Consider the following 27,926-nt stretch of genomic DNA (forward strand, 5'->3'; position numbering starts at 1 on the left):
TTTTTACCTTAAGCTAAAGTAACATTCAAGGACTTTTCTCTTTGACCAATTCCAACATAACCCCATTCTTAAAGCCATACCATTACAATCAGGAAATAAAGTTTTCTTGTTTTAAATTTCCCCTTCCCTTAGAAAAAAAGGCGATAATCTTATCAAAAATATTTTATTTACAAAAGAATCAATTATACTATACATCCTATACTGGAAATACACTGAATAATTGCTAAAATAAATACAGGCAATTAATTTGACCTTTTATAAGAATGAGAGATTTTGACATTTGAATGTTATCAAAGCTTAACTTAGAACATAAATAGTTAAAAGGCAAACTCAAGTTTTAGTCTCATTTATTGGCATGGTGCATTTGTTTCCCACAAGCTCTCCAATCCGTGAAAGTCTGGGTTTCAGAATGTTTTGTACCTTTTTGTACTCTGAAGGTAGAAAATGCAACTTTCTCTCAGGTAGGATAAATGAAGATAGATGTCTGCAGAAAAAGGTAGCAGAAAAGCAAGAAGCACAGACTTCTCTCTGTGGCTCTGCTTCACCACAATGCTTTTTATGCAGCTATCCATGTACTCTGATTGCATTTTTAACGCAGGTCTAATGCAGCACCAGTTACAAGGCAAGATTGGTCGTGTCAAGTTAAACTGGACAATTGAGGCCCTGGAGTAGCTAAATTAGCCAAGTTCAGAGTTCTGGTTCACTGATTTGTGTATGTGCCAATTCTTGATATACTTATTAAACCTTGATATCATTGCTACTATGTAAACATTTATGTAAGCCAAGATCAGAAAAGATGAAGCAATTATCTGTATCACTCAGAAGAAATCCTTCCTAGAAAGTAAAAGAGGATGCTTGGAGCTTGGATCTGCCAATTTTGAATCTCTATGATTTATATTGTGATGTACCCAATTCCACCGTGTAACCCTCTCTCTCACATGTAAAGTGAACTGGCAAACTGAAAAAAAGAGGGGTAAAACATGGTTGAGAGATAGAAAAGGGGAGGCAAATTCAAGCCACAAAACCAAACCTTTCATGAACTGCATTGTCTCTGTCCAAATCATGGAGGTCATTTTCCCACCTTCCATTTTACTTGTCTTGGGAAAGCACTGCCAGAACATGCACAGATATCTTTGATACTCATGTTTTGTCCAATGCTGCATGTCTAGTGATGTCTTTTGAGGACCAGCATTCCCTTTTATCTTCTGAAAAAATTGCACTTTTCTACCCCTTTGGCCTTGGTTTTCAATGACTGTGTGTGTGTGCACACATATATGTTTTTATTCCCAAAGTGTGACAGTTATATGGGACTTTCTAAAAGAAGTGCGGTGGGGGGGAAGGTTCAAAATATTGAATGTTTAAATTTTTTTTTCATAGAAACAAACTATTCAATTTTAAAAGGCAGAGAGAGAGAGAGAAACATTTTATTCTTTCTATCATTGAACAACATCAGTCAACAAGCTTCACATTTTGGGCAATTTTTTTTTTAAGTATGAATTTTTTCAAAACCTATTTTATAAAAAAAAAGGAAAACAAGTGTATTTTGGCAGAGAAGTAAAATATAGAGTATGCAAAAATTTGTTTTAAAAATTGGCATACAAAATTTTAAAACACAGTACAATTATATAAAAATACAGCATAGCCAACGGCCTTTAAAATTTCCTTTGGCATTTCTTTTGGTAGTTAAACAGAAAATCCTTCCTTAAAAAATTAGCTATCAAAAAAAGTCCATAAGTTAGGTTGTATAGGTTGAAAGAACTTTTCCTTGAGTTTCCAAAATCCTTGTCTTCCATGATAACCCACATAAAGCACGGCTCGTGAGGTATATAGGACAAAACACTGTCAGGCAGATGCACAGTCAGGACAAAGTGCATAAACAAAGAATTCCTCCCATTTTCATAGAAATAACAGGCTAAATCTTGAGTTTCTTCTTGTTGGATATATCGTTTTACTTTGGCAGAATCAAAATAAACCCATAGAAATGTCTTTGTTCAAGTCCCAGCAGCAGTGATATGTCTCCTTTGGTGGCGTTTTCTGGTACCACAATACTGTACGGTCCCTAGAGGAACTAAGGTGTTGGATGTGACTGCAAACAGCAAACCATGGCAGATCACACATCAAGCACCATGTCATACTGTTGCCCCTTCTTCCGCCTGCCACATTTATTAATGAGAACCACATACAGTGTCAAAAGCATGACCCAATAGCATGCATAGAGCAACGTTCCAACAATTAGGACTGTCTGTTTGGATTCGGAAAATGGCTTTTTAGATTCCTTATAAATGGTGAAAATCACACCACCCAGGAGGATTGTAAACCAAATGGATACAGGAATTAGTCCTATGAAATTTACAACAATGGTTTTCCTTCCAGAAGTGCCCCACCCAGCTTTGTTTATCGTTGCGATTGCGAACATCTTGGCGGGAAGTAAACTTGACATGTATAACACTGAGTAGAGGGACATGAACACCATGACGATATTTCCTCGAAGGCAGCTGGCAAAGGATGACTTGATGAGACCTACTAACTGGACAGTTAACAAGAAGAGGAGAATGTTCCAAATTTTACCCCTGTAGAAGAGCTGGATGACTGTGGCAATGAGAAAGAAAGGGAAGAATCCAGTGATAACTGCCTCGTAGGTCATCCACAAGTGATGCTTGTGAAACCACATGGCGTTGTACAGCCACTCTCGGAAGTACGACTTGCTCCAGCGGGTCTGCTGGTTCAGCCATCTGAGATACTCGATCGGTGTTTCAGTAAGGCACTTGGACCGAGCTGTGTATTTTGTGGCATAGCCCAGGCTCAGCACCCTGTTTGTTAGGTGCCGGTCATCACCAAAACTGCATTGGTTGCCCATGAATTCCTGATTGTACCAGTCTTCTACAAATTCATGCAGCAAGGAGTTTCTGTACATCCCCAGGGGGCCACTAATGCACTGGACACACCCAAAATAAGACTGGCAGGCCCTTTCTATGTTAAAAGCCATCCAGTATCTCACACTGCTGAGGAAGGAGATCCAGGAGTCGTACTTGTTTAGAATCTGCAAGAAGGAAAAAAGGAATAAATAAAAGGAACGCTTCTGCCAGAGGTGCCAACAAAACCTGCACCATGCTGAGGTTTTTGCCTAGATAGAGGTTCAGTATTTTTAGCTCCTGTTTTTTGGCTTCCTCCCTCTTTTTGTCATGGCTACATCCTATTTCTTCCAAATATGTATTACTAAATTATTTTGATACGGTATTGGTGGTAGTGGTGTGTGTGTGTTTCATACGGATTCTTTGAAAGTAATTTTTTTTTTTTATACTTCATCTATTCTCTGTCCTCTTTTTGGGTTTTTTTTTTTTTTTTGCTCTTGATGTGTCAAGATATTGAGATTGTTTTTAAGCTTTAGATCAGAGTCACCAAATTCTTCTTCCAGACAGTCTTTCCTTCCCTATAAGTATGGAAGGATTTTAAGTGCTATTCCCTCCTGTTCTGCTTAATTTTCAATTTCTCCCATCTTTGGCTGCTAATTTTCTTTCTCCTTCCTCCATACTTTTCTGTACTACCAATGATAAAAAAGCTTTTCCCTGGTCTCCCAAAATTTAAATCTGGACACAATGCTCTCTACATAAAGAAAAATTATCAGCTTCTTCAGGATATTTCTTAAATTCTCTCTGCTCTCAATTCTGTTTAGCTTTCATCTGGATTTTTGCATGCTTGCTTGCTTTTTATCACCAGATTATTTCTCAGTCCTCTCTAGTGCATTTTCTATACCTTTACTGTCATCATGCACATGCAACATGGGTTATACAGCAATGCAATACCTAGATTTGTGAGTCAATTTTCCCAGGTAGTTCACCTTTTGCTAAAATCTAACCTCATGCTTGCAACATACTCTATTTAAGCTTCACTATTTTCACATATTTATTTTTCCATTCCACAATTTATTTTCATTAATATTTCTTCCACCAGTCTTGTCTTCACTGATAGCAAATGATAGGTCGTATTGGAGAACCCATTTATTAATTAATCATCTTTGCTCTTCTCATTAGTATGAATTTGAGTTCCTAGTTTTCTTTTCGTCCATTGTTTCCTAATATGAATTTCTGAGCAACCACTTACTGGCCAGATTTTAAATACATAAGTATAAGATATAAGAATCCATTTCCTCCCATGCAACTAAGTGTACATCAACAACAGATTTTAGCAGAACATTAAGTTATGGCTCAAGGAAATACAGTATAAATCATTATGCACTTATGTTATGTTGTTTATAACATAAACAGTCAGTGTAGATATGAATTAGACTGCGGGTCAAAAGAAGGAAATTCTAAATTACTTCCATTTCGATAGGAGAAGAGATAGTGAAGTACGTACAGGGCACATTTTAACATGTCTCTAGCAATAAGAATATATGGCACAGGGATGGTGCATGGTAACTATGTTTTTAATGAATCAGTGAATAAGAATTCATGCTCCTAAAGGCATGTGAAGCACAAAGAGAAGCCATACGTACCTGGACATCTCCTCCGACTCCCCCAACCATGGGGTCTTCTTCTAAAACCTTAACCATCTCCACAGATGAGGCAGGGTCAAGCATGGTATCTGAATCACAAACCTGCAAAGAAGAAAGTAGAGAATGATTTAAAGAAAAGAAAATATTATTAGTGTTCTCCATATAGTAAAAACTCACAAGAGTCAATAAGCATCACAAGGATGACAGAGGGTTTGCTATATCATGGCCAATAGAAAGACCTTGTTTTTCAGCAAGCTCAATATTTAAATTAAAGATTCTGTTGATTGGAGCAGTTCAAGTGATCATTCTAGGGATACCTCATAGAAGGACCAGCTTATCCTGGCTAGCCAAGGACTTCCCAATTTTAGCAATGAAAGTCCCACATCCCAGACACACCTGGACTCTTGATTAGCAAGGATGTCTGTGATTATTATTATTATTTGTTCTGATTTGTTGTTGTTCTTATTTGTCTTTAATATGGCTTTCAGGCACCTTAGCCCTCATGATGCTCTGGAAACCCTATGGCAATTTTGAAAGTGGGGTATGTTTTACAGGGGTTATTTTTCCGTTTTAATATGGTGGCTAAAAGATGGAAGAACATCCATTCTGCAGATGGCTGTGTAGTTGAAGAACCGGATGGCCATAATTCCTGGGCTCAGGAGATGTAGTGCATTAGGAAAAGAACTAGGATGACCTTCAGAACACCTTTTTATTCTGCATTAGTAAAGTATTCATTTAGGGTCACATATTTAAAAGCATCTATCTGTCACCTTAAGCCATTCTAGAAATGCCAATCATTGTTCTTAAAACAATTGTTATATGAACATTTTCTATGAATAGATGAAAAACTGATTTACACGAGTCAAAAACAAAAGCAATTCTGAAACAAAACCAAATACACCTTCAGTGCATTTACTGGAATTCATCTAGACCAGGGATAGAAATTCTTTAGACAAGGGTGTCGCCAGTAAACCCAAAACAGATTTTGCATTGTGAGATCCAAGTGAGTGGGATTATAAATAGTACTTTGCTTTCCAGCCTGATTTCTAAACCAATTGAAAAAATAAAACAGATAAAGAAGGCAGAAAACAAACCAAAATATCACCTTTCTATTGATAAAGATATGGATGGAGACTATGGCTTATATCTGTATATGTGCTTCATCATAATACTGTTCCCCAGTGTTGGACGGACTTGCTCAGTCCCAGACAGCACTGAAGTGGGGCTGGCCTCCTTCTGCAGATGCAGAGTGTGCCTTTTCAAAAGGTATGGGAGATGCCTGCTCACCTACGATAGCTCACTCCCAGAAGAAACCGGGAAGGAGAGGTTGGGCTACCCATACTTCTTCCTTCCTCCAAACTCACTAATCTGATTAAATCACTCCTCTTCTCTTGGGAAAGATGGCATGAGGTGGTTGGGACTGGCCCAACTGAGTTATCCTGGGAGTTGGAACTTTCTCTACAGGATCAAAGAAAATCAGAAGTAGGAAAGAAGTGCCTCCTTATCCCTAATTGGACTTTTTTTTTCTTTCCCTGATGAAGGCAGCAAAACCCAAGCATCCTCCAGGAAGTAGTTATAAATGGATCAGAATTGGCATGTGATAAACCAGTGTGGTATGACTGGCAGAGACTAGGGACTTATCTGTAATTCCTATCATTCTGCCGTCTAGTCTGGCTACACTGGTTGGATTTAGTCCAGAATTAGTCTACTTATTTATATCAAAATTGTCTTAACAGTTCTCCAAACTACTTTTTATAAAAATAGTTGGGATTTGATATATCAGTTTTGAATATAAAAAATTGTAAAACTAAGATTAGTAGATTTATAAAGGAGACTTTAAATATGTGAAGTATAAGTCCCTCATGAGTTATTAAACCTACATTTCTAAAAATGTCCGTTTCAGTTTTACCAACAGTTGTTTTTTCCTGAAAAGTTTATAGTTTAATGACAAATGTTGGTAAAAAGAGAAATTTAATTTTCTATGAAACTCCTGACTTAAGGAGCATATGAGGCATCATAGCAATTTGGGGATAAACTTTCAAATTTTTGTATTTTATTTTGCTTGTTTAGAAGCACCTATGTACATTTAATTAGCTTTTTGACATTCCATTTTGTTCCAGTGAGCCCTTATTTATTTTATGAAAAAATAATAGTAACGACGAGGCAGAAGCTAGGCATGCATTTTTCATTGCAGACAGTAAGATTTTGCTAATAGTTGACTATGTATCCAGGCATCCCAAGGCACAGGGGCCTAGACAAATGCCTCCAAAAGTGATGCTTTGCCTCTCCCTGACTTGATAACTGTTGCGTATATGGCTACAGGCTGGGCAGGAAGACTGTAGTGAGGATAGAGAAAGTGAGGATAGAGCAAGGAGAAGACAAAGTCAAGCCACCTTTAGAATCCAGGTGGTCACACCCATCTCTGTTGACTTAAACTGGGAAAGGTAAAACCAGAAAGCTAAAATAAGACTAAAGACAACAGGAAAGGGGAAGTCCAGAATGAACGTGTTTAGATAACTCAGCCTTGCTTGCAAGCACAAGCAAGTCGGGGAAGTGCCTCTTTGAAATAACCAAACTTGAACCACACTTCTGAGGTTCTACCCATTTAAATTGGTCTCTGCTCCTCCCAGTTTCCAATAGTGAAGTGCCAGAAGTTCTCTGAGAGAGGTTGTTCTCATGGTGGGGTTAGCTGTGTCTGAAGGGAAAACTCTCAAAAATCTCTCGGGAAGGGGTTTGTTATTACGGGATTTGGGAGTTCAGTGTCTGCATGCTGTTTGCTGATGGAATGCCACCAGGAGACCCACTGCCTGGCAGTCTAGAAAAGCATGTGTTCGTGGGCATAACAGTACTTACTTACGAGGACGTAAAGAAAGTGTAGCTCTAGCACTTCATCAGTATAGTAGAGATGAAATTTCCAGTTTTCTCTTCACCCATTGGTAATAAGTATGTCATTTCACAAATGTCAACTATTTAGCTTCAGGCTAGAATCTGTGGGGAACATTCCGTGAGCTCACCCTCACGAAGGGAATAACTACAGGACAGGATTTGTATGCAGGAAGCAATTAGAGAACAAGTCAAAATGACTGGTCACACTGAATGTATCACTTTGTAATTGGTTTAAACCACAAGTCATAAGATTCCGCACTAGGAAATGAAGCAAAGCCACTAACATCTGAATAAAATAAGTGAAAAATGGCAAGAGGAAGATATTATAGGGAAGAAAGTGGCCATCTCAGCCTAAACAGATTCACCAACCTGCATAAGACAATCACTCCTGCAGGCAGTTATTTCCCTCTTCGTTCCTCCCTACATCTAAAACAAGGCTTGGCAAGCTGTGACCTGTAGGCCAAGTCCTGCCTGCCACTTTTTCTATATGACTGTGAGCTAAGAAGGCTTTTTACATTTTTAAATGGTTAAAAAAAAAAAATCAAAAGAATAATATTTTATAACAAGTGAAAATTATATGAAATTTAGTTTCAGTGTTCATTAATAATGTATTAGAACCCAGCCTTATTCACTCATTCATATATTGTCTGTGGCAGCTTTTGCATTATGACAGCAAAGTTGAGTACTTGCCACAGAGACCCCATGGCCTTCAACATCTAATATTTACTATCTGGCTCTTTACAAAGTTTGCTGACACCTGGTCTAAAATAATTGGTTGTGGGGAAGGAATTCTACTTTCATAAAAAGAAAGGAGCTAAGTTGAGATAAATATGTTGTTATTTTTTTGTTTCCCTACATATATGTATTTCTGTATCTATACATTCACACATACAGAAGCAGAAATGTAATATGTATATCATAGGAAATTTTGTTCATGTGGGTTTTTTGTTTGTTTTGTTTTTGGGTACATGGGCCAGGAATCGAACCCAGGTCTCCTGTGAGATGAATATGTTTTAAGCCCTGATGTTCATTATGGTAGATTTCTTTTTTAAGGCTGGGTCCAACTTAGTGTTTTCTAAGTAGCAGTAACTACATTAAAAATATAGAACGTTAATGAACCAAATTTCTTTTCCCAAATTTGACCTATTATAAGAACAAATACCCTAAGAACCAAGGATCTAGATTAAAGTCTTAAGTCTTGGAACTTGCTGCTTCTACGATCTTGAACAAATTATTTAGCATCATCATGTCATCAGAGTGAGACACCGCATACAAAAGTGTTTGTGAATTATAAGACTGTAGAGATATAAGTCAATGGTATTAATTAATAGTATATAATTAATTTTTATATTCCCATTTAAATAAGCCCACACCAAAAAACTTACTAAAAGGGAATGATTACATATCAAGAATCATTTACCATAATGACAAAATTCAAATTTGTCTGGACCTATAAATGTGTCTATTGATAAAGATACATAGATTCATTCGTGTCTGTTCTTCCTGCCTGTTCCAACTTATCTCACTGATCTGAAAGTTAACCTACCTCACAATTTTACAATTCCCTGCAGAAATACTGTTATTTATTCTAGCAAATGCCTTTCAAATTCTATGACCCAAGTGTAAAAAGCCAAGTGTCTCCATGTTTCACTTTTTTTTTTTAAGATCCTTCTCTTTCAGACTAATGGATCCTCCACACACTACTGCACAGGGAACCCGGAGCTGACACAACACAAGGAAATCTTAATTACTCTGGCTGCCTTCAGTGAGGAAACTGGAGGAAAATAAATCAAGACCCTTTTGCTGCTACAGTCTTCACCCTTTCCCTGCTTGTAAGGTGCAATCCTGTCTTAACCTTGACCCTTCATCTTAACTTTGACTCTGTGAGACCATTTCAAGAGTGAATGGAATTTACTCTTGGTTATGACCCACTGCCCAGCTGCCCAGCTACAACTTAGCCATGTAGCAAATGAAAAGTACCCCCCACACCCATTTCTCTACTTAAAAGGAGTAGGGACCAGAACCAACATTTTTACAAATTGTTATTTACTAAAAACAAACAAACAAACAAGGTGATGCCAGCCTCCCTGAAACCCTAGCAGAATACCATCAGAGGAAAGACACTACTGAAAAAAAGAGAAAACTCCATGCAAAGATTTCAAGTCAAAGAGATCTGGGTCCCAAGCCCACATTTACCTTCCACTGGCTCCTTACTTCACTTCCCTAAGCTCCCTCAAATGAAAAATATAATCATATCTACCTCCTGAGTTTGTTATAATGATTATTTAGTGAGAAAATGTCAGTGAAGCTCTTAACAGTGGCTAGCTCATAGTAATTGCTCAAGAAATAGAAGTCACATATACTAAGAGGTGATAAAACAAAATCAGAGGCACAAACTCAGGACACTAGTTCAAAGATAGAAGGTCCTTGCTAGTATTACTGTAAATAAGCCCTGATTCCATCACAGAGCAGGAAATCAATGCCTAGTCCAAAACCACATACACCAGTACCCCCAAATTTCAACAAGTTGAACTCTTCAGCAGGCAGTGTAACAGGGCTTAAGTTGGGTTTGTTGACTAGGAAAAAGAAATTAAGTCATTAGAGAAGTTTGCACTGGCTTCATTTATGGCCTGGAATATAACCCTGGGTATACAAATATGAAAGTACATCATGCAGTAAAGAGAAGAAGCTGGACCTGTAGAAACATTCAGAATTGCTTGTTGCATCCAAACTTGACTTGGCATCTGTTCATTGACCTTGGACCTGTTAAATGTGATGTTGATTAAAACAGCAACAAAATCTTTGATTTTGGAAGTATGTGAATGGGTGTCAACACTGATCATTTTAAAAATCTAGACCCTGAGGACAGCATTGTCTGGTGAAAAAGAGTATACATAAAATAATAATTTGTATAGAATCATATACATGCAGGAGACAGGGGAACTGAACAATTAGAATATGGAAATATCTTTACAAACAGAATACTGCTCACAATTTAAAATTTCTCATATAACCATAAAGGTTAGCCAAAAGCTCATAGTATATGGTCGTTTATTAAATTATAACAAACTTCTAGGGTATCATCAATATTAGCATGATACTTTGATCAAATATTTTTCTTGATTTCTATTTATTTTCATTCTGGATAAATGGAATACAGATAAGTTGAGCAGTCTCACGTTAAGCCCTATATCTCACTGAAGTGGCAAATGTAAAATCCTAAGAATTTCAGAGCTACAAAAACCCCTTGAAATTAATAAAACCATTCCAGAAAGAGGAGGAAAGCTTTTCCTTTGGGGATAGAGGAGAGGAAGGGAGGGAGGATATTCCTTTCACGTCATTGGGTTTATGCTATAGGGATCTCACATCAAGCCAGTGGGGAGCCTCCAGGTCTCTACATTACAAGAACCAGAGCTGTTTAATGCTTCTCCATTGCCCTTAGAAGAATTAGGAAGAGATAAGCCTTACTTGGTGGAATGAATTATCCAAATTCTTATAAAATTAGTCCAGCCTTTGGTAAACCTAGAATCTCTTCCAAGTGTTGAGGTGAAAAAAGGAATCATTTATTTATTCTTTTTACCTCTTTAAGAAAGTCTCAACATGAAAGAAAGTTATAGAAGGTGCAAAGCAAAGGTGACAAGCCAGCTGATAAAGTGAGAAACCAAATGTTGTCAGCACTGAAGCCTATGCCAAGAAATACCCTTATTCCAAATGGTCAAATGTTCATGCTAAAGGAAAGAAGCATGAGAGCACATTATGGTGGTCTTAAATCACAGTTTATATTAAAGAACCCAATTTTAGGGGAAGGAGCAGATTATAAGTAAAGTGAGAAACATGATAGCAAGGGATAAATTAAAGGAAAATTAGAATACCCGCTTTTGCTTTATATTGATTGCATTCTGCCAGAGCTTCAGAATGTTGTCTGAAGGAAATTTAGATGTCAGAGAAATTAAAATAGTTCTTAGCTACACTATGAGCTAGAAGGGGGTCTTAAGAGATCATCTGTTCTACCAGTTCAATTGATATTTCAATTGCAGCCCATAGAAAAACTGGAGCTAGAATTCAGGTTTCCCCATTCAGTGTGCTCTTAATCTTATTCTCCAAATATGACAAAACATATTTCAGAATTAAGAAAATCTTCCTTATGCACCCCTTTATTTCTCATTCTCTTCAACTTCTTTTTTTTTTTTTTACTTTATTTTTACTCATCTGTTTGTCTTCTCTCATCACTGAAGGTGCAATAAGCATCATCAGATAAATTTGCTACCACACTGGCTTTCTCTCCTAGAGTAGAACTTCCCTTGGTATTGCATGTCAGCACTAAGTATGTGAATGGCTGGAAGGCTGACACAGTATCAGTAGAAAAGACCAGAGATTAAAGCAGAGGTTTTGACAAAACCTTCTGAAGGAGACCAGAGGGAGCAGATCTAAAAGAACTAGGAGCACAGCTGGAAAGGTTAACCTTGAGACAGGAAGTGAGATGGTCCCCTTAAACTTTGGAAGGAGGAGAGAGTAAAGCTCTGGGCAGCATTCAGAATCAGTGATTTTTATTTCCTCTTTAATAGGAGGCAAGGTCATCTGTTAGTAGTTAAGCAGGGAGGGGTGTGGGTAGGGTGCTGAGAGACTGGGGAAGGTATGAAATAATAGGTCATGAGAGCAATAAGCAAGAAATCTATTCAAGATCAAGTGAAAAGAGTGCGGACCAGTGTCAAGGACCCAGCCGCAATGGAAACCAATCTTTTTGGCCATCTCTCTGTGTAGTTAAGCAGTATTCTCCAGCCAGGTTAGCAATGACCTAAGCAGATGGCCAATTCTCCTCCTCCAGCCCCCATTTCCTTGTATCTAAACTGCACCCTGAGTTCAATCACTTGTAATGCTCGGTCCCAACACCCCCTACCCCCTCTCTCCTTGTCTCTCTGTGGCTTCTGCTCTGCGATTCTTGAACGCTGGGTTAGTTGGATAGAGGATGAGAGGGTATTGGTCTGAAACTTATGAAACTGCCATTTTTGTAGGTCAAAAAAGGTTAACTATTGGGCAGTTGGATGGGGGATGGCAGGATGGAAGTAGCAGGTTTTTCAGAATGCAAAGAAGTTTCTTACCCTTGTTTGGCTTGGGTCTGGCCAAGGGCGGTCAAGCCCTTGGGAATAGCTGCTGCTTGGGTCAATTTATGTGGAAGGAAGGGCAGTTCTCAAGCCTGACAAGGGCTCTAGCAGGAAGCTTATTCTAACATTTTATATTTTGTATTATTTTTTTCCTGGACAGGCACTGTGTAAAGTCGTCAAGGATACAAACAAAATTTCGAAATAAGACTGATGAGAGAAGGGGGTTTGGGAGGAACAGAGTCAAAAAAAAAAAAAAAAACCCACACAATGAGGCCTTGATTAGGGATGGCAAACAGAGGTTGTTTTAACTAGAACTAAAGGCAAAATATCAAGACAGATGTTTCCTCATTTTAGGCAGAGTTTCATTCTTCAAATCTTCTCTAAGTTCCACAGTCATCCCTTCCATTAAAAATGTCATGTCATCCTCTCATCTGGCCTGAAGTTGCACCATGTAAATTCTGAGGGTCCAGAGATACTTGAAAGAACCTTAATTGTGTAAGACCCAACAGCTGAAAAATTAGGAGAAATTTGGAAATGAAACTCTACCACCTCCCTAGAAGCAAAATTAATGTCCAGATTGGTAAACACTGAAGAAATACTGCAAAATTCTTTGGATAGTAAACAAAATTAACCCTGTGGTTACAACTGAGAGGCACACTAATTTTCTAGTAACAATTAGATGATAAGATGAGTACTAGTAACATCAGCAGAAACAGCTTTAATTATGTGAGCAATCCTAATACCATTAGCAATGTTTACTAAGCACCTCGAATACATTATTTGAAATAATTGTCTCCACATTCTGGTGAAATTGGTTTACTCTTTCCAGAACACTGAGGCCCAGTCTTGCCCAAGGCAATACCTCTGGGTAATCCCTATGATTAGAACCTCAAGCAATTGACACTAAAGCCAGTGCTCAGTCCCATCCCACTAAACTGGGAAACCCATTAGACACAACTTTGTGGCAGTAAAGGCCCTTAAAAATATATGGGGCTTCTGGAAACCATGATCTCATTTTTAAAAGGAGTGGAACAATGTCCCAGTGAAATTTTTAAACCAAGGACATTTCTCCCATCTCAATATCATAGCCAAAATCTAACTAAAGTATCTGCAGGAACCTATAACTAGAAAACTCATAGGAACTCTACTAATTCCCTAAGGAAAGCCTCTATGAGAATGAGGAGGGTAGAAACCCTACAGCGAGCAGTCAGAGAATTAATGAAGGGTACAAGCTGCCTAATTTCTGTGCAAACAAACAGCATCACACATGCTTTCAAAGGTCAAGTTGCAGTGGGTGAGGTAATGCTGTTTGGGGAGTGAAGTAAACATTACTTTGGCTTTGCTTGCAGACATTTTGGGGATTTTTTTCCCCCCACTTTCTCTTTCCCTCTTGCCTTCTCTCAATTTTGAACTCTTATCCTTTTAAAATCAAATTTGTTCTTACCAACCCCATTTTGCCAAGGCTCTGTGAGAAACATTTTACAGCCTTCTCTTCAGCCTGCAGATTTTCTCAGACCCTTATGCTCAGGCAGACACTATTTTCTTACAAGGCTGGAGAGTTTAAGAGGGTGGAGAATGACGTTGGATTTGACTTGGCAGAATCAAGGGGGCAGAGAAGGTAAAGGAGGGGAAGAGGAAGGGAGGGAGGGGTCTCATTTAAAATAATCTTGATTTCCAACCAATAACACTGCACAAGTTAAGCATTTTCATAGATAGTCCTAACAGTTTTACAAATTTTTTTTCCTCTCTTTCAAAATGTGTTTTCAACAGCCATGCTGTTTTCAAATGAACTGAAAGGAGGTACTGTGCTCAGAAGGGACAGGGATGGGCTATAGCATATGACTGGAGAGATACAAAAGCCGCTTTATTTAAATGTATGTTTGCACTGGCAGGAATTTTAGAGACCTACCTGTACATAATCTACACTTCGCCCCAGTGCTCTGAAGGCTGTGTACATGACTTCTCTTTTTCCACCCCATTTTTGCATGATGCAAATACTTTTGTTGGACAAAACCAATTGGGTTACATGTTGCGAGCTTTCTCTATGTGACTCATCCGTCTCGCCTGGACCCTTTTCATGGAAGTTGTTCTTCCAGATATAAGTGGCTGATATGTCTCTGCCCATGACTTCACTGAAGATGTCCATCATGTAAAGGTCATCTTCTGAGTTGCCATCGATGACCATGACGACTTTAATCCCAGGATAGGTTAGTCTCTTCACAGACTGCAAACATTTCCTTAAGTAGTCTGGATCTTCTTGGTAAGCAGCAATGCAGAGAGCAACGGTTTTGTTCAATTTAATTGGGGTTTCTAGAGATTTTTTCATTTTTCGGTGCTCCAGAAAGGCAAAGAGGCTTTGGATGATGAGGTGTGATGCTAAAAAGGCACCATACAGTCCAAAAGAGAAATAGTAATTATCCGTTTGGATAAACTGGTAGCCAACAATATAAGCAGCTGTGATTCCAAGGAGGAGAGAGACTCCAAAAAGTGTGGTTCCAATTATTCTCAGGATACATAGAAACCTCTCACAATGCATCTGTAACATAATAAAGAGATAGGCTTTGTTAACCATTCTTGTCCCACACATGTTATATACAAGGTTTCACGGGGAGAGGATTGGACTAGAAACGTTCAGGACCTCTAGCCATGAGTGGCTTACTTAGCTAGGTAGTGACTTTCTGCATCTCAGTTTTCTTATCTGCAAAATGGGGATAAGGATGCCTTTCTAGCACAGCTTAGAGGGTGCATTCAAGAATCAAATGAGATGATGATATAAGGTACAATTGAAAACTAATGTGTTAAACACAGATGTATTATTTTTAGTGTCTTAGATCATTTGTCTAAGCCTGTACTTTAGTAATATGATCATAGCTAGACCTAGAACCTAAATTTCTGAACTCTCAAAGTAGTCTTTCTTTCCTGTACCATGCCCCACCCCTCCTTTCCCCCAGTACTCATCAGTGAATAATCTATGGGAGAATTTTTCTAAATTTCTCACGTGTAATATCATCTCATCCCCAATGCAAATTCTTCATTTCACATCCTGTCCATGCAAGGAGCTGAGACTGGGGAAGAAGACACTTGGATTCTAGTTCTAGCTCTTTCCATAACTAGCTGCATGACCTTGGATGAGTCACTTTAATTCTCTCGTCTCAGTTCCTTCATGTTCAATGAGGGTATTAAGACCCAATCATTTCCAAAGTCCCTGTTAGCATTAAAAATTCTCTATCTCTATCTAGGTATCCTGCACAAACATTTACCAAAGCCCCTGCAATTCTGAATTGCCGTCCTTTGGTCAGGTGTCTATCTGCCATCATTAACCACTCTATGGTAAGACCCTGGAGGACAGGAGTCTTTTTGGATTCAACTCTGTATCTCTCTGGCCTCGTATACTTCCTGGAACTAGCAGGCACATAATAAATGTTTGTAGAAAATATATTAATGAAATAATACCATGCTTAATTTCAGCACTTGAATTCCCAGTCCTTAATCTTTTTCTTTAACTCAACTAATTTTTGCAAACTAAATACATTTCTTTTAAAAGGAAACTTATGCTAAGCAATCATCCCTGCCCTACCTCTTGCTTCATAAGCTAACTGAATTTTACTAATCCACATGAAAACTAAATTAAATGCCCACACATCACTTAAATCATTTTGGTTGTTAATAGTCGCAGGACCACATTGTTCAGTTCTCGGAGACGCCATTCACACTGTATTCCCTGTACTGCCCACTGAGGTGGTCCTGAATAGGTATGTATTGTTCTTTCGGGAAGCTTCATGTGACTGCTCACCCACCGTGTTACCTCTCTTTCCTGATCACAGAGTGCATGGCATGGATATGGAATTCGAGCCTCTAGAAATCTGGAATGTACCACTTCCAGTAAGGGCTTTTAAGAGAGAGGGAGGGGCTCTCCCAACCTCACTTTCCTTTCCACAGGTTTACTACACCTATCAACAAGGTCTTGGCAGATTGCAGAGCCCGAAGCTACAAGGACCGTGCACAGGAAAAGAAGCCAACTGCCAATCAGGTATACCTGCCTTGGTCCCTTGGGTTAGCAAGAAATAACCTTCCAGGTTTTTGCTTATTTGTTTACTCGTTATCCATTTGGCAGTTTAGTTGGGTATCCTACACAGGTAATGTAAAGCAACCTGGAGACCAGGATTCTTGCTTGTGGGCAGCATTTTATTCTGTTAATTGGAAATGATAGTATTTGTCAAAGTTTCCCTCATGAGTCTGTGCTTAGAAGCAAATGAAATAGTGTTTGTTTGTGAAAGTGTTTTTCAAAAGCAGAAAATGCAATGCAGTTTAAATTATTTGCTAACTAGGAAGTAGAAAGAAAAAAATGTATGTGTTCACTTCTAGCTGTTATGTAAGAATTAATAGTATGTAATAGGGCAGTGCAACGGTGGCTCAGTGGCAGAATTCTCACCTGCCATGCTGGAGACCTGGGTTTGATTGCCGGTGCCTGCTCATGCCAAAAAAAAAAAAAAAAGTATATAATATGTAAGCCTGATAAAGGTAATCATAATACAAGTGAGAAGTTCAGGCTGCTCAGGAATAGGTAAATACTGAGTTTTCAGCTAAAGGCAAGAGAGTACAGCATCCCTCACTAATTAACACTGCTGGTGGGATGCTGGAAACTCCCAAAGAGTGCATTAACCAATACAGAGATGCTGGGAGCACCAGACTTGAAACTTGTCATTTCCAAGACATGAGTCATTCTCACAAGGGTGAAAAATTTCAAGGGGACTAAAACACTTTGCCAGAGAGAAGCTTAAGTGTGTATTTAGCTTGACTTTAAAATTACCATAGCCAGCAAAAAGCACTGCCTGCCATTCTTTTCCATTATTCACATTTTCCTTGCTTTTATCAGCACACGTGGACGTAGAGTGTTCACATAGCATCTGTTGGCCACAGCTAAAGTGGGAACACCCTCTTACATCATCGTCATCCACAAAATGTCCTTTAGAAGCCTAGAAAAGTTATTAGTAAGCTGCAGCAATGTGGCTAGAACTAAACCTTTATATTTTTGCAAGATATCTCATTGTTGCCTAATATGACACATACAGCATCTCAATACAGACCAAAGGGCAAAGGCACCTTTTGGAGTTAGCTTTGTTGAGGGAATACATTGATCTCGGAAAGTGACACCCAAGATGTGTTTCTTTATAATTTCCCCTGGACGATTTCATAGATATGGATACCATAAGTGTTCGAGTTTCTGAGACAATCCCCAATTCAAATGCTGTTTCTTATGCACACTCTCCTTGTCAAGCAAGTGCCTTTATTGTTAAATTGGAAAATATGGTTAACACAATCCTAGATCAAAAGAGTTTATTGCTAGATAGGAAAATGATTGAGAAATCTATATTCCAAAAACACGTAAAATATAAAACCTGGATTTTTGTGCCCTATCAAATACTAGCCTATTAATTGACTCTTAAATTGCTATTGGGCTTACAGCCAATTAATTATTCACTAAGTACTATTTTCCACAGAATTCTGGGCCAAACCAAGTGTTAAGGAATGGCTAGATATACCATTACATAAGCCCCACAAAATCATGGAATTTTTTAAATCTGTTTTCACTGATGTACCCCAAAGAAATAAAACACTGCCTGGCTTGTCTTTGATATGCAATAACATTTGTTGAATGAATGAATTTAACTTAATTGATTAAAATCATCATAATTATTGTTATAATGGCAGCTAACATTTATTCAGCACTAGTTCTAATCAGCTGAGAAAGTTTCATTTCTTTTGCTTTACTTTATCTTAATGGATTACTTATCTCATGTTATAAATGATATATACATATGATGAAGAAACCAAGACTATTTAAGTAACTTGACCAAAGTCACAAAACCAGGAGTAGAATCCACACAAAGGCATAATACCAGTGATTAGAGTAATTTTCAATAAATATTTGCTGAACAGATCTGAATCCTCATGACAAAATAGGTAGCGCCATCTTCTTTCAGGCCAATACAATTTTGATATGTAAGGAAAGATTGGTGAAGAACTTTGAAAACTGTTTCCTGTCATTAACAAAATATGGAATTCGCATTCAATTTAGTTTAGACACAAAGCCAGCTAATACGTAAAATTCTGGGCTCATAGACTTTCCTATATGTGCACTACCTAAAGGGACATGGAATGGGGTGGTGTCAAGGGAAACCAGTGACTCCATCTATGCAACAGCAATATTGCTCCAAATGCCAATAGCCAAAACCCTGTTTTACCCTAAGAAAGCCATTACTGCTCCCATTGTTTCCACCTGTTGAACAGGTAAAAAGCCTTGCTGGTGGCTTACACAGTTTAAGTGGGTCTCTATGGGTTATAGGGTATCACAGCCTTTTAACCTTATTATATTAGCCAGAGGGCAAAGAGTTAAATAAAGGGAGAAATATAGTCCTATCTCTCTGCTCTAGTACATTGGCAAGAACTGAGTTCCCATGGCTTTCATGAAGTGGTCCCTTGGTTTTGGATCTAGAAGCTGACACGAATTCAAATTAGTTGTCAGCATCTGGGAAAGACTGCAAAGGTTAAGTCAATTGTTACCTCTTCAGAGAGACCTTCCCACAACACAGCCTTCCCCTCCACCGCCTTCACTCCCTGCTTTATTTTCCAAGAAGTACTTGTGTTTGCTCCGAAACAACAGGGTCTCATGTGTCTCCATCAACTGCTCTGAGTGTCCCAAGACAGGGCTTGGCACATTGGACTTGGGTCCCTGCCCTTTGCTATGGGGGCAGTGAATAGCTGCTGAGGAGCAAGCCAACCCTTACTTACGGTCCCCCTTATCCAGCATTTATTTCTTTTCTTATTCTTAGCCAGTGCCATCACTTCTTTCTCAGCAGTCTAAAGTTAAGTGTCATGAGGAGTTCAAGACAAGCTCCAGAAGATACCTAAGGTATTTCCAGGCAATTTTGAGTTGCATTCTAAGCGACTCAAAATTCAGGGGTCAAGTCTGGAGCATAAGGGATAGTGGGATCATCTTTCAGAGTACTCCAGTACTCTGACAGTATTTATTGTCCATTTATCCATATAATCCTTTGTGTTGTGGTTTTAATGATTTGCAAGTGCAAACATGTGTGTTGATGCTTCAGCTGGAGAAATTATATGGTATTAAAGATTAGCAAAGCTTTGAAGTCAGATATACTAGTATTCAAATCCCAGCTCTCCCATCTACCATCCATTTGACCACACAGTGTTTCGCAAGTTTAGAGCTGGAAAAATTTGGCCTCTGGAACTAGACTAATTCGTGAAAGAATCCTGGCTCTTCCTTTTAATGGTTGGATAATGTTGAACAAGTTATATAACATCTATGATCTTCAGCATCATAGATAAAATGTAAGTAATCATATTGATGCCACAAAACAGACTGAGATTAAAAGAAGGAACTCGTCATGTAAAATATCTTACAAAAATACATTGTTAACTGTCAGAGTTCAATAACGCCCACTGCCAGTAACTATCTAATCAGCCTGACTCTCCCTCCTTTTGAATTTCCTGTTCATTAGTTAACAAGTGATAATGTGGGCTGGTGGAAAGAACAGGATTGGGGATCAGAAGAGATAGACTCAATTTCAGACTCTACCTCATATTAGCTATCTAAACTTAGAAAAACCATTAGACATTCTATGACTGAGTCATGTGTCCTGGGACAATCCACTAAATGTCTCTGAAATTCAAATCAGGGGGATGGGGGATTAAAAGTCTTATTGATTTTGGCATTGCTATTACCCGTACGTTCTCCATTCTACACCCTTCATTGTAGTTACTTAGAGAAGGATGAGAGTAGAGAGCTAACTCTTGTTGGTAACCACTCTTGAAGCATCATTTCCTCATCCACAAAATGGAAATAATACCACCCTTGCAGGGTTACTGTAACTAATAAGGACAATGTATGTATTCTTCAGCACTTGAAATATAGTAGGCACTTAATAATTGGTTGTTATTATCATTGTTACTTTGTTATTGTTATTAATGGCTTCAATGTCTTAACATAAAGGAAGAGTAACTTGTTATGAACTGCATTCTCTCTTCCTCATTATTCTCTAAAACGCACTGAAGACCAGGTCAGTGTCTTTTTTTTCTTTTTTGCATGGGCAAGCACCTGGAGTTGAACCTGGGTCTCAGGCATGGCAGGCAAGAACTCTGCCTGCTGAGCCACCGTGACCGGCCCTAGGTCAGTGTCTTTTTAACTTGCAGTCAACATTCAAACAGCCCAGAGGATGATAGGAAATACTTTAAAAAATGTTTAATGAATGCATTGGCTAAGATCACATATAATAAGTAGCAGAACCGGTTATGGAACACAGGTTTTCTTTACCCCTAAACCTTGGCTGTAATGGGAACAGGGGTGAATAGGCTTGAAACCATATGCAGAATAATTCGGTTTGAGAATATTATTATATAAATAGCTGATAATCATATGTAGAATAATTAGAATCGAGAATATTAGTATAGGCAGATGACACTAGAAAGAAGCATGGAAACCTGATTTTTTTTTTTTTTTTAAAGAGAGAGGGAGGAAGGGAAGGAAAGACAGAGAGAAGGAAGGAAGGATGAAAGGAAGGAAGGGAGGAAGAAAGGGAAACATCTTTAAACATTTTCTTGTTTTATTGTACTTTGTTTGTCCGCTTGTTTTTTACATGGGCTGGGGCCGGGAATCGAACCGAGGTCCTCCGGCATGGCAGGCAAGCACTTTGCCCGCTGAGCCACCGCGGCCCGCCCGAAACCTGATTTTTTATAAGAAATTTTTTAAAAGACATTTCCATGTGGTAGCCAGCTGCCTGATAATAGTGGGTTAGGAAGCTGTGTTGATCAAATGGCTAAAATAGTCATTCCCAAACTTTGCTGAGCATGGGAATTCTGGAGGATCTTAAAAAATGACGGATGTGTGGTTCCCACAACATTCTGAGTTAATCAAACCCTGGGGTGCAAACAGGGCATCAGAATTTTTTAAATCTCCCCACATGATTCTGAGGTGCAACGTTTGGGACTCAATGAGTTAAAGACAAAGAAGGTTTTTATGACCTCATTTGTGCGGACACACATGCCTGATGCCTGTTCTGCAACTCTGGCCCTAACTAAAATTGGAGGCAGAAGCACCCAGTGAAGTCTCTTTAGAAGATGCTCTTCTCTGGGACAGACAGGAGGGAAGCTCTGCTCTCCCCTCCCCTTCTAACCACCTTCCTCTCCCTCTCTGACTCTGCAGGTGGCTGTTTTATTCTCCATTTTTCTCTGTAGTTATCCTAGTCAAGACTCTGGAGCCAAGTTTGCAAGGTTAGGATGGGAGCCTTACAAAGGCCTTGCCACTCGAGCTGTATCTGCATCCAGAGTTTCAGGTTTTAGGTTTCTCTCCCTTTAAATAATTTTAACCAATTATTTCTAGAATGCCTGTTGGTTCCTGAACTTCACTATCCTAAACTTAGTTCACAGTGCAGTAAAGTGGAAAATGATAAAAAGACTAGGCATGGAATCCTGGCTTTATACATATCTGTATTAGCTCTCCGGCACTATCTCTATAGGTCAATGTAGCCATAGGTGGCCAAATGTCATATCTCTTTATGAAATCTTTCCTGATTTCTCTCAATCAGATGTGATTTCTCCCCAATTTGGGTTCCCATGAAACCTGTCTAAGCCACGAAACCTGTGTAAGCCAACTGTAGCATAGTGTAGGCATTATAATCAGAAAGACATGGATTAAATTTCATCCTCACTCCTTACTCACACCCTTACATTGAACCTTTCTGAGGAAACTTCCTCTAATTATAAAATTCTCTCTGCAGCTTAGAATTCAATACAATGTATGCAGAGTATCTAGTTGGTGCCTGAAACATATGAAGCATGTGATAAAGAGTAGTTATTTCATTTTCTTATAGGCCAGATCAGATTATTCAAAAACTCCTTTGAGTACACTTTTTGTATCATGAGTTCCATGAAGATGTGAACTGCATCTTGAGTATACATGTATCCATTTAAGAGGCATTCATTAATAGGTATTTATTATTTTAATAACAAAATAAGAATGTGATCTTGTTATCTGTATCTACTCATACCACTAACATTTCTAGATGATGGGTTAGGCTATATATATATATATGCAATATAGATGGCATTCAAAATACACTTGATTTAATTTAAGGATATCTACAATGTTATAACACATTTATATTCCATGCAGATTGCTACTAAAGAAGAAAGGGTTAAAACCAAGTCAGAGTGACGGAGATTTTTCTTCAGGAAGCTTTCCCCCACTCAGCTGTCATACCAGCTGCCACAGGCTCTGTCCTTTCAGCTTTCTGGAGGAACACAGCCTGGATGTGCCGGGATAAAAGGAGAACCCAGAAAGGGACAGTGGGTTCTTCCATTACATCAGCTCATCACTTCCACTTTATGCAAGAGCTGGAAGGTTTATGAAGAACAAAATGACTTGTTCATTGATTTAAAATGTAAGTGAGTAACAAAACTTCACCAAAGGAGATATGCACCCTGGACCCTTCTCCACAGTGCCAATAATGAAACATGAATGAAGAAAGGCATACAATTTGCGTTTAACAATTCAGGGAAATTTTGTTTTAAAAATAACTATCTGGTAAGGAAACCATGTGTGAAAAAGTATTTATGCAATTCAATATTGGGGGGGGCCGAGGCTGTATTCTATAGACCCAGAAAAAATGACTAGCTCCAAGCCACCTAACTTTCTAGTAAATTTCTTATTTGTTACATAACTCCTCTCTTCCAGGAAAGTAGGTGACTAAATGTAATCTGTGCTTAGTAGAGAATGGCATTCAAATTTGATGCTAGTCACCAATTTAAGTCCTTGAATTTTTATAAAGTGCATAACTTTCTTTGGTAGAGTAAGGATTCACTTCTAGCTACAATAAAAGCAACTCAGATAATCTACAATATGCAACTCAAGTAATATAAAAATAGGAAAAATAATAGAAGGAATGCTATGCTAATTACAATGACCTAGTATTGTCATCTTAGAATTCTAAATTATTTGTGTCAGAACTGGAGACACAACGTAATATACACACTACAATAGAGACTCTGCCATTTTCTAAGGAATTACCTTTCACTGAAAGTGTAAAAGAATGGCAAAAGAAAATTCTCGGACCACCTTTGGTAGAGTCTGATGGGTACTGGAAAAACAGTACCTCCTCCTGGACATGAACTCTTGTTAAGCCCCTAGAAACATGTAATGAAATACAATGAATGAGCCAATTACATTTGTTCTATCCCACTTTTAAATTTTAAGCCCAATAGCATTGACTGAAGTTTGAATATGCGTTGACCTTTAAGAACTTTATTCTTAAAATGATTTGAAAAAAAAATCCTAATGCATTTAACATCTCAAAGATATATTATCTGCTGGACCGGAATAAGCAGTCTGAGAAAATGCCTTGAAATTTACCAGAGGCAGGTTAGCAGTTCTCCCTCTTACCAACCCCCTTCTTCAGGAGAGCCCCAGTGCTGACTTCCTCGCCTGCCTCTAAGCGGAGTGAAAGTGGATATAAACTCAGGCCTCCAGTTCGGGGAAGCCCTTGGTGGCCAATCAGGGCTTCTCGATCTATTGCATCACGCCTCCCCCTCTGGGCGTGACGTCAGAGGCATTCCCAGTGCAGCCACGTGGGTTGGAGGAGCAGAGCTTTTCTCTGCAGCTGCAGGCGAGACGCGTTCAGCAGCATCGGTCCCAAAGGGTGGGGAGCTGGGCGGGGAGGGGCCGATCGGGCTCTCACACCCACTCTCTGAGAGCGCGGCCCCGGCCGGCTCTCTCGCCCCAGAGGCGCTGAGTCCAAGCACCCCACCCGGGTGTTTGGGGGAAGAGAGGGAGAGGCGCTGAGGGGAGCTGGCATCCGAGGCGGTGTAATAGGACCCGGGCCTCGTAAACCCTCCTCCCCAGGCGCCACCTCTCGGCTCCCAGCCCCTCTTTCCTCCAGCGCCGTTTCCCCTCGGCTGCGTTTCTTTGGCCAGAGGAAAAAGCCTCTGTCGTCGCCCTCCCACAGGCCCCCTTTCAGGCCCGCCCTCCCGTTCGCAGGGACCCACTTCCGAGCCCTCGTTCACTCAGGGCGGGAAACAGCGCGACGAATTCCGCCCAGCGTGTTGATTGTGCATCCCAACCCCGTCTCTGGCTCGCCTTCCACCTCCACCCCGACTCCCGCGTGTCCCCCCCACCCCGCCCCGAACCCCCGGCACCGGGCCGAGCCCCGCGCTGCAGCTGCGGGAAGAAGCGCCGGCGTGCTGGGTGCCACGTCGGAACTGGCTCCCGGGGACGTTGCAGCTGCAAAGGCGCAGCGCGCGAGCCCGGCGGAGAGCAGGCTGCGCGCCCTCCTCCCGCCGCGGCCGCGAGTGCCCCGGCGCGCCTCGGGGACCCCTTGCCGGGGGACGGCACCCGGGCCGGGCTGAGCCCGGGCAGCCCCAGCTTAACACTTGAATGGGGTGCGGAGTGCGCAAAGGAGGGCAGGCCCGAGCGAGAGGGGGAGTGGCCGAGCGGGGCCGGCAGCGGCCGGGAGGTGACCTAGAGCCAGTCTTCTGGGGTCCCGGCGTGTGGGAGCCCGGGCGGCTTAACCCTTTGCCTTCTAAGAAAGAAGCGGGTTTCCAACTCGAAATTCAAAAGCGCTGGCCCTTGGCAGACTTTTCTTCCGCACACATAGTGTGGGAAAAGGCGGGGAGGGGATGGGAAGGTAAGTGGGAAGGGGACGGGCGTCCTTTCGCAGTGGAAATTCTTGTTTCTTAAGTCGGGAGCCCTCGGCGGCTCCGGAACATGCAGAACGGAAAAGTACATCCCCCGGACGTGCTGTCTTCCCGCGGCAGCGAGGTTACCTGTGTTCCCCAGAAAGGTAGCGGATTTCTGGGGAAGCGCCGCAGGGAGCGAAAGACATCTCTGTTGCTAAACCTGACAATGATATGAAATATGCACTGATTCTTGCAGTCTAGTTGGAAACTTTCAGACCTCGAACTTTTCTATCGAAGCAGTAAAAAAAAAATTTTTTTTTTTAAAAACATCTTTATGGCTAAAATCCTTTCCTCTCCTTGGCCCGTTGAGGACCCTCATCATTCACCGAAACGCGCCAGTGTAACGTACCTTGTTCAGCTTTTGGTCATAAAGTCTTCTGCAGCCTGTTTGTATGGTCCCGGAGGGTCGGTGGCCAGCAGTTTCCAAAATTGAGGTAATAAGAGATCAGATGAATTTGAGACGACCGGCCAAAAAAAAAAAAAAATTTAAAAACAACATTTAAAAAAATGGGTGGGAGGGGGGGAGGGAGTCTTAAATGCTTGGTTCTCCCCCACTTTGAAAGGAGATTTTGCTGTTATTCGCTTTATTAATTCCGTTGCATTTAAGTCTTTCGATTCTTAAAAGAGGAAAAAAATGTGTTTTAAAAATAAATTATTATTATTATTATTATTTTGCTCCAGTCCCTCTCCCCCGCTATCGGAAAGTCCCTTTTCCGTATCAAAAGAAGCCCGGTGAAGCCTCAGCAGAACCCAGGAAGCACAGCATCAGGAGAAAGTCTTTGGCTGAGGCTGGTTCAAGTCCCTGGTTCAATGGGCTGCTGGAAGCCAGGACTGGGTAATTCTTTCCAGACGTCCTGACTTCTCCTTCCCCGCTCTTGTTGCCTTCCTGCCTCCTCCAACTTAAGGGGGTCTTAACAAGTAAGCCGGTGGATGCTTTAATAGGGCCGAGGAGGGAGTGGGGGGTGAGGGGAGTGGAGAAGGGAGGTGCGGACTGGGGAACCGCGAGGGGAGGGAACTGGGAGCGCGGGCGGGCGGGAGGCGGGGAGGGGGAGAGGAAGAGAGAGAAGTTGGCCATTCAAAGCCCTCTCTGAGCTAGAGGCCGGTTCTAAACTCCAATGAATTCAATTAACTTGATTGCTAACGTGTGCGGAGAAATGCGGCGCACACAGGCTGGCCACCACCTGATTGCGTCCTCTCCTGCAGCGGCCGAGCCGGCGGGCCACGCTTTTTAGAAATCCCTCAACTCGCGTCTGAGTTACAAGTATCCGCTCTTTGCGATAAACTCCCCGTCGTGTTTAAATAATTTGTCGTAAGGCCAAATGGTGTCATTGGGCTAAGCAACCGCTCTGGGGAGGGATATCTGGACGGTGTGTGTGTGAATGAATGAATGAATGAATGAGTGTGCCCGGAGGCACCAACAGCTGGCTGGGATCCTAAAAAGAAGGCTCCAGGTCTGCCTACTGGTTAACCCTTTCTTCCCGCCAACTCAGGAGTTTCTGAACTGACTTCAAGTGTTAAAGCGTTTTTACACTGGAATACCCGCCTTGGGTGGGCCGAAAGAAGTAGAAAAATAATTTCATTGTTTGCTGAAAGTGGCCCCCTAATGAAAAAATGGGCAAACAGCGCACATTTAAAATAAAATGTAATTTAAAATAGACCTCTGGATGATTGGGAATAGCGCTCTTAAAATATATGGCCAACCCTAAGGGATGGCTGAAGTGGCCCTTACTACTTTTGAGCCTTTTAGGAAGATAAGTCGAAATACTTAGTCTTGCTGGGAGATGGCCTTTTCTCATCTTCCAAAGCCTCAGGGTTGGGGGAAAATGTATTATTTTCTCACTCTCTTCCTCGCCAACCAGCCTCCTCATGACTTAAAGTAGACAGTAGGTGGCACTGTTTAGGAAAAAATGAAAGAGCTTACAAACTAACTTGGGTTTTGGAGATTCCGTTGAAATTATTAGGGGGTAAAACAAATTTCTTTACTGCCCCACCACCCCCAACCTTCCTTTCCAGGATTCCTCGGAGGCGCACATTTATTTCTGACTCAGCCAGGCTGTGAAAACTGGATTTGCTCCTTATCACATTTTTTAGACAATAATGAGCAAGTTGAAACAGAAAAGTCCAGTAAACTAGGACCAATGCTTTCAGCACTTCGGACAGGATATAGTGTTGGGGGATGTGATTTGGGGTCAAGAACTGTATTGCAGTACCAGGTAGTCAGTCCCCACGGTTAGACCAGCAAAGTAGCAGCATCCACCAGTTTCTATCCCTTGTGTGGGGGCCCTATTCCCCCCCTCCCCCACCCCCCCATACACAGCAGTTACACCTCTGGGCAACTTTACCTTGGCCTGATGACTTCACACTGCTCAGGGCAGACCCACTAAGTCATTGTCCACCAACAAACCTTCAAGGCTTCCACCTTTGTTTGAACCTTGTTTAGGTGGCTGAACTCTTGAGGGACTGGCTTAAATTTCAGAGCACAATTTCATCTGACCCCACTTAATCAGACTTGAGCTCCCTTATTTTTAGTTTTATAGTAGTTTTCATGCTAAATGATAATTTAAGATATATTATCTAACTCCCTTACCGTTACATTTAAATTTAAAGTGGAACAAACTAATTTAGGGGCAGGGTGAAAATTGTTGGGTGTCAAGTATCTAACTGTGAGACCCCAGGGGGACACTTAGCTTCTA

General features: G+C 40.5%; 1 protein-coding gene across 1 annotated transcript; it reads right to left on the reverse strand.

The window, feature by feature from the left end:
• Positions 1-218: 218 nt before the first annotated feature.
• Positions 219-26,214, reverse strand: HAS2 (hyaluronan synthase 2). Its single transcript, XM_077167564.1, has 4 exons — positions 25,583-26,214; positions 14,393-15,019; positions 4,496-4,597; positions 219-3,040 (listed from the first exon to the last, which is right to left on the reverse strand). Exons 2-4 carry the CDS (start codon positions 15,017-15,019, stop codon positions 2,111-2,113), a joined length of 1,659 nt encoding a protein of 552 aa, XP_077023679.1. The 5' UTR covers positions 25,583-26,214; the 3' UTR covers positions 219-2,110.
• Between the last annotated feature and the right edge of the window lie 1,712 nt (positions 26,215-27,926).

The sequence above is a fragment of the Tamandua tetradactyla genome, chromosome 6 (assembly GCF_023851605.1).
Source record: "Tamandua tetradactyla isolate mTamTet1 chromosome 6, mTamTet1.pri, whole genome shotgun sequence".
NCBI lineage: Eukaryota > Metazoa > Chordata > Mammalia > Pilosa > Myrmecophagidae > Tamandua > Tamandua tetradactyla.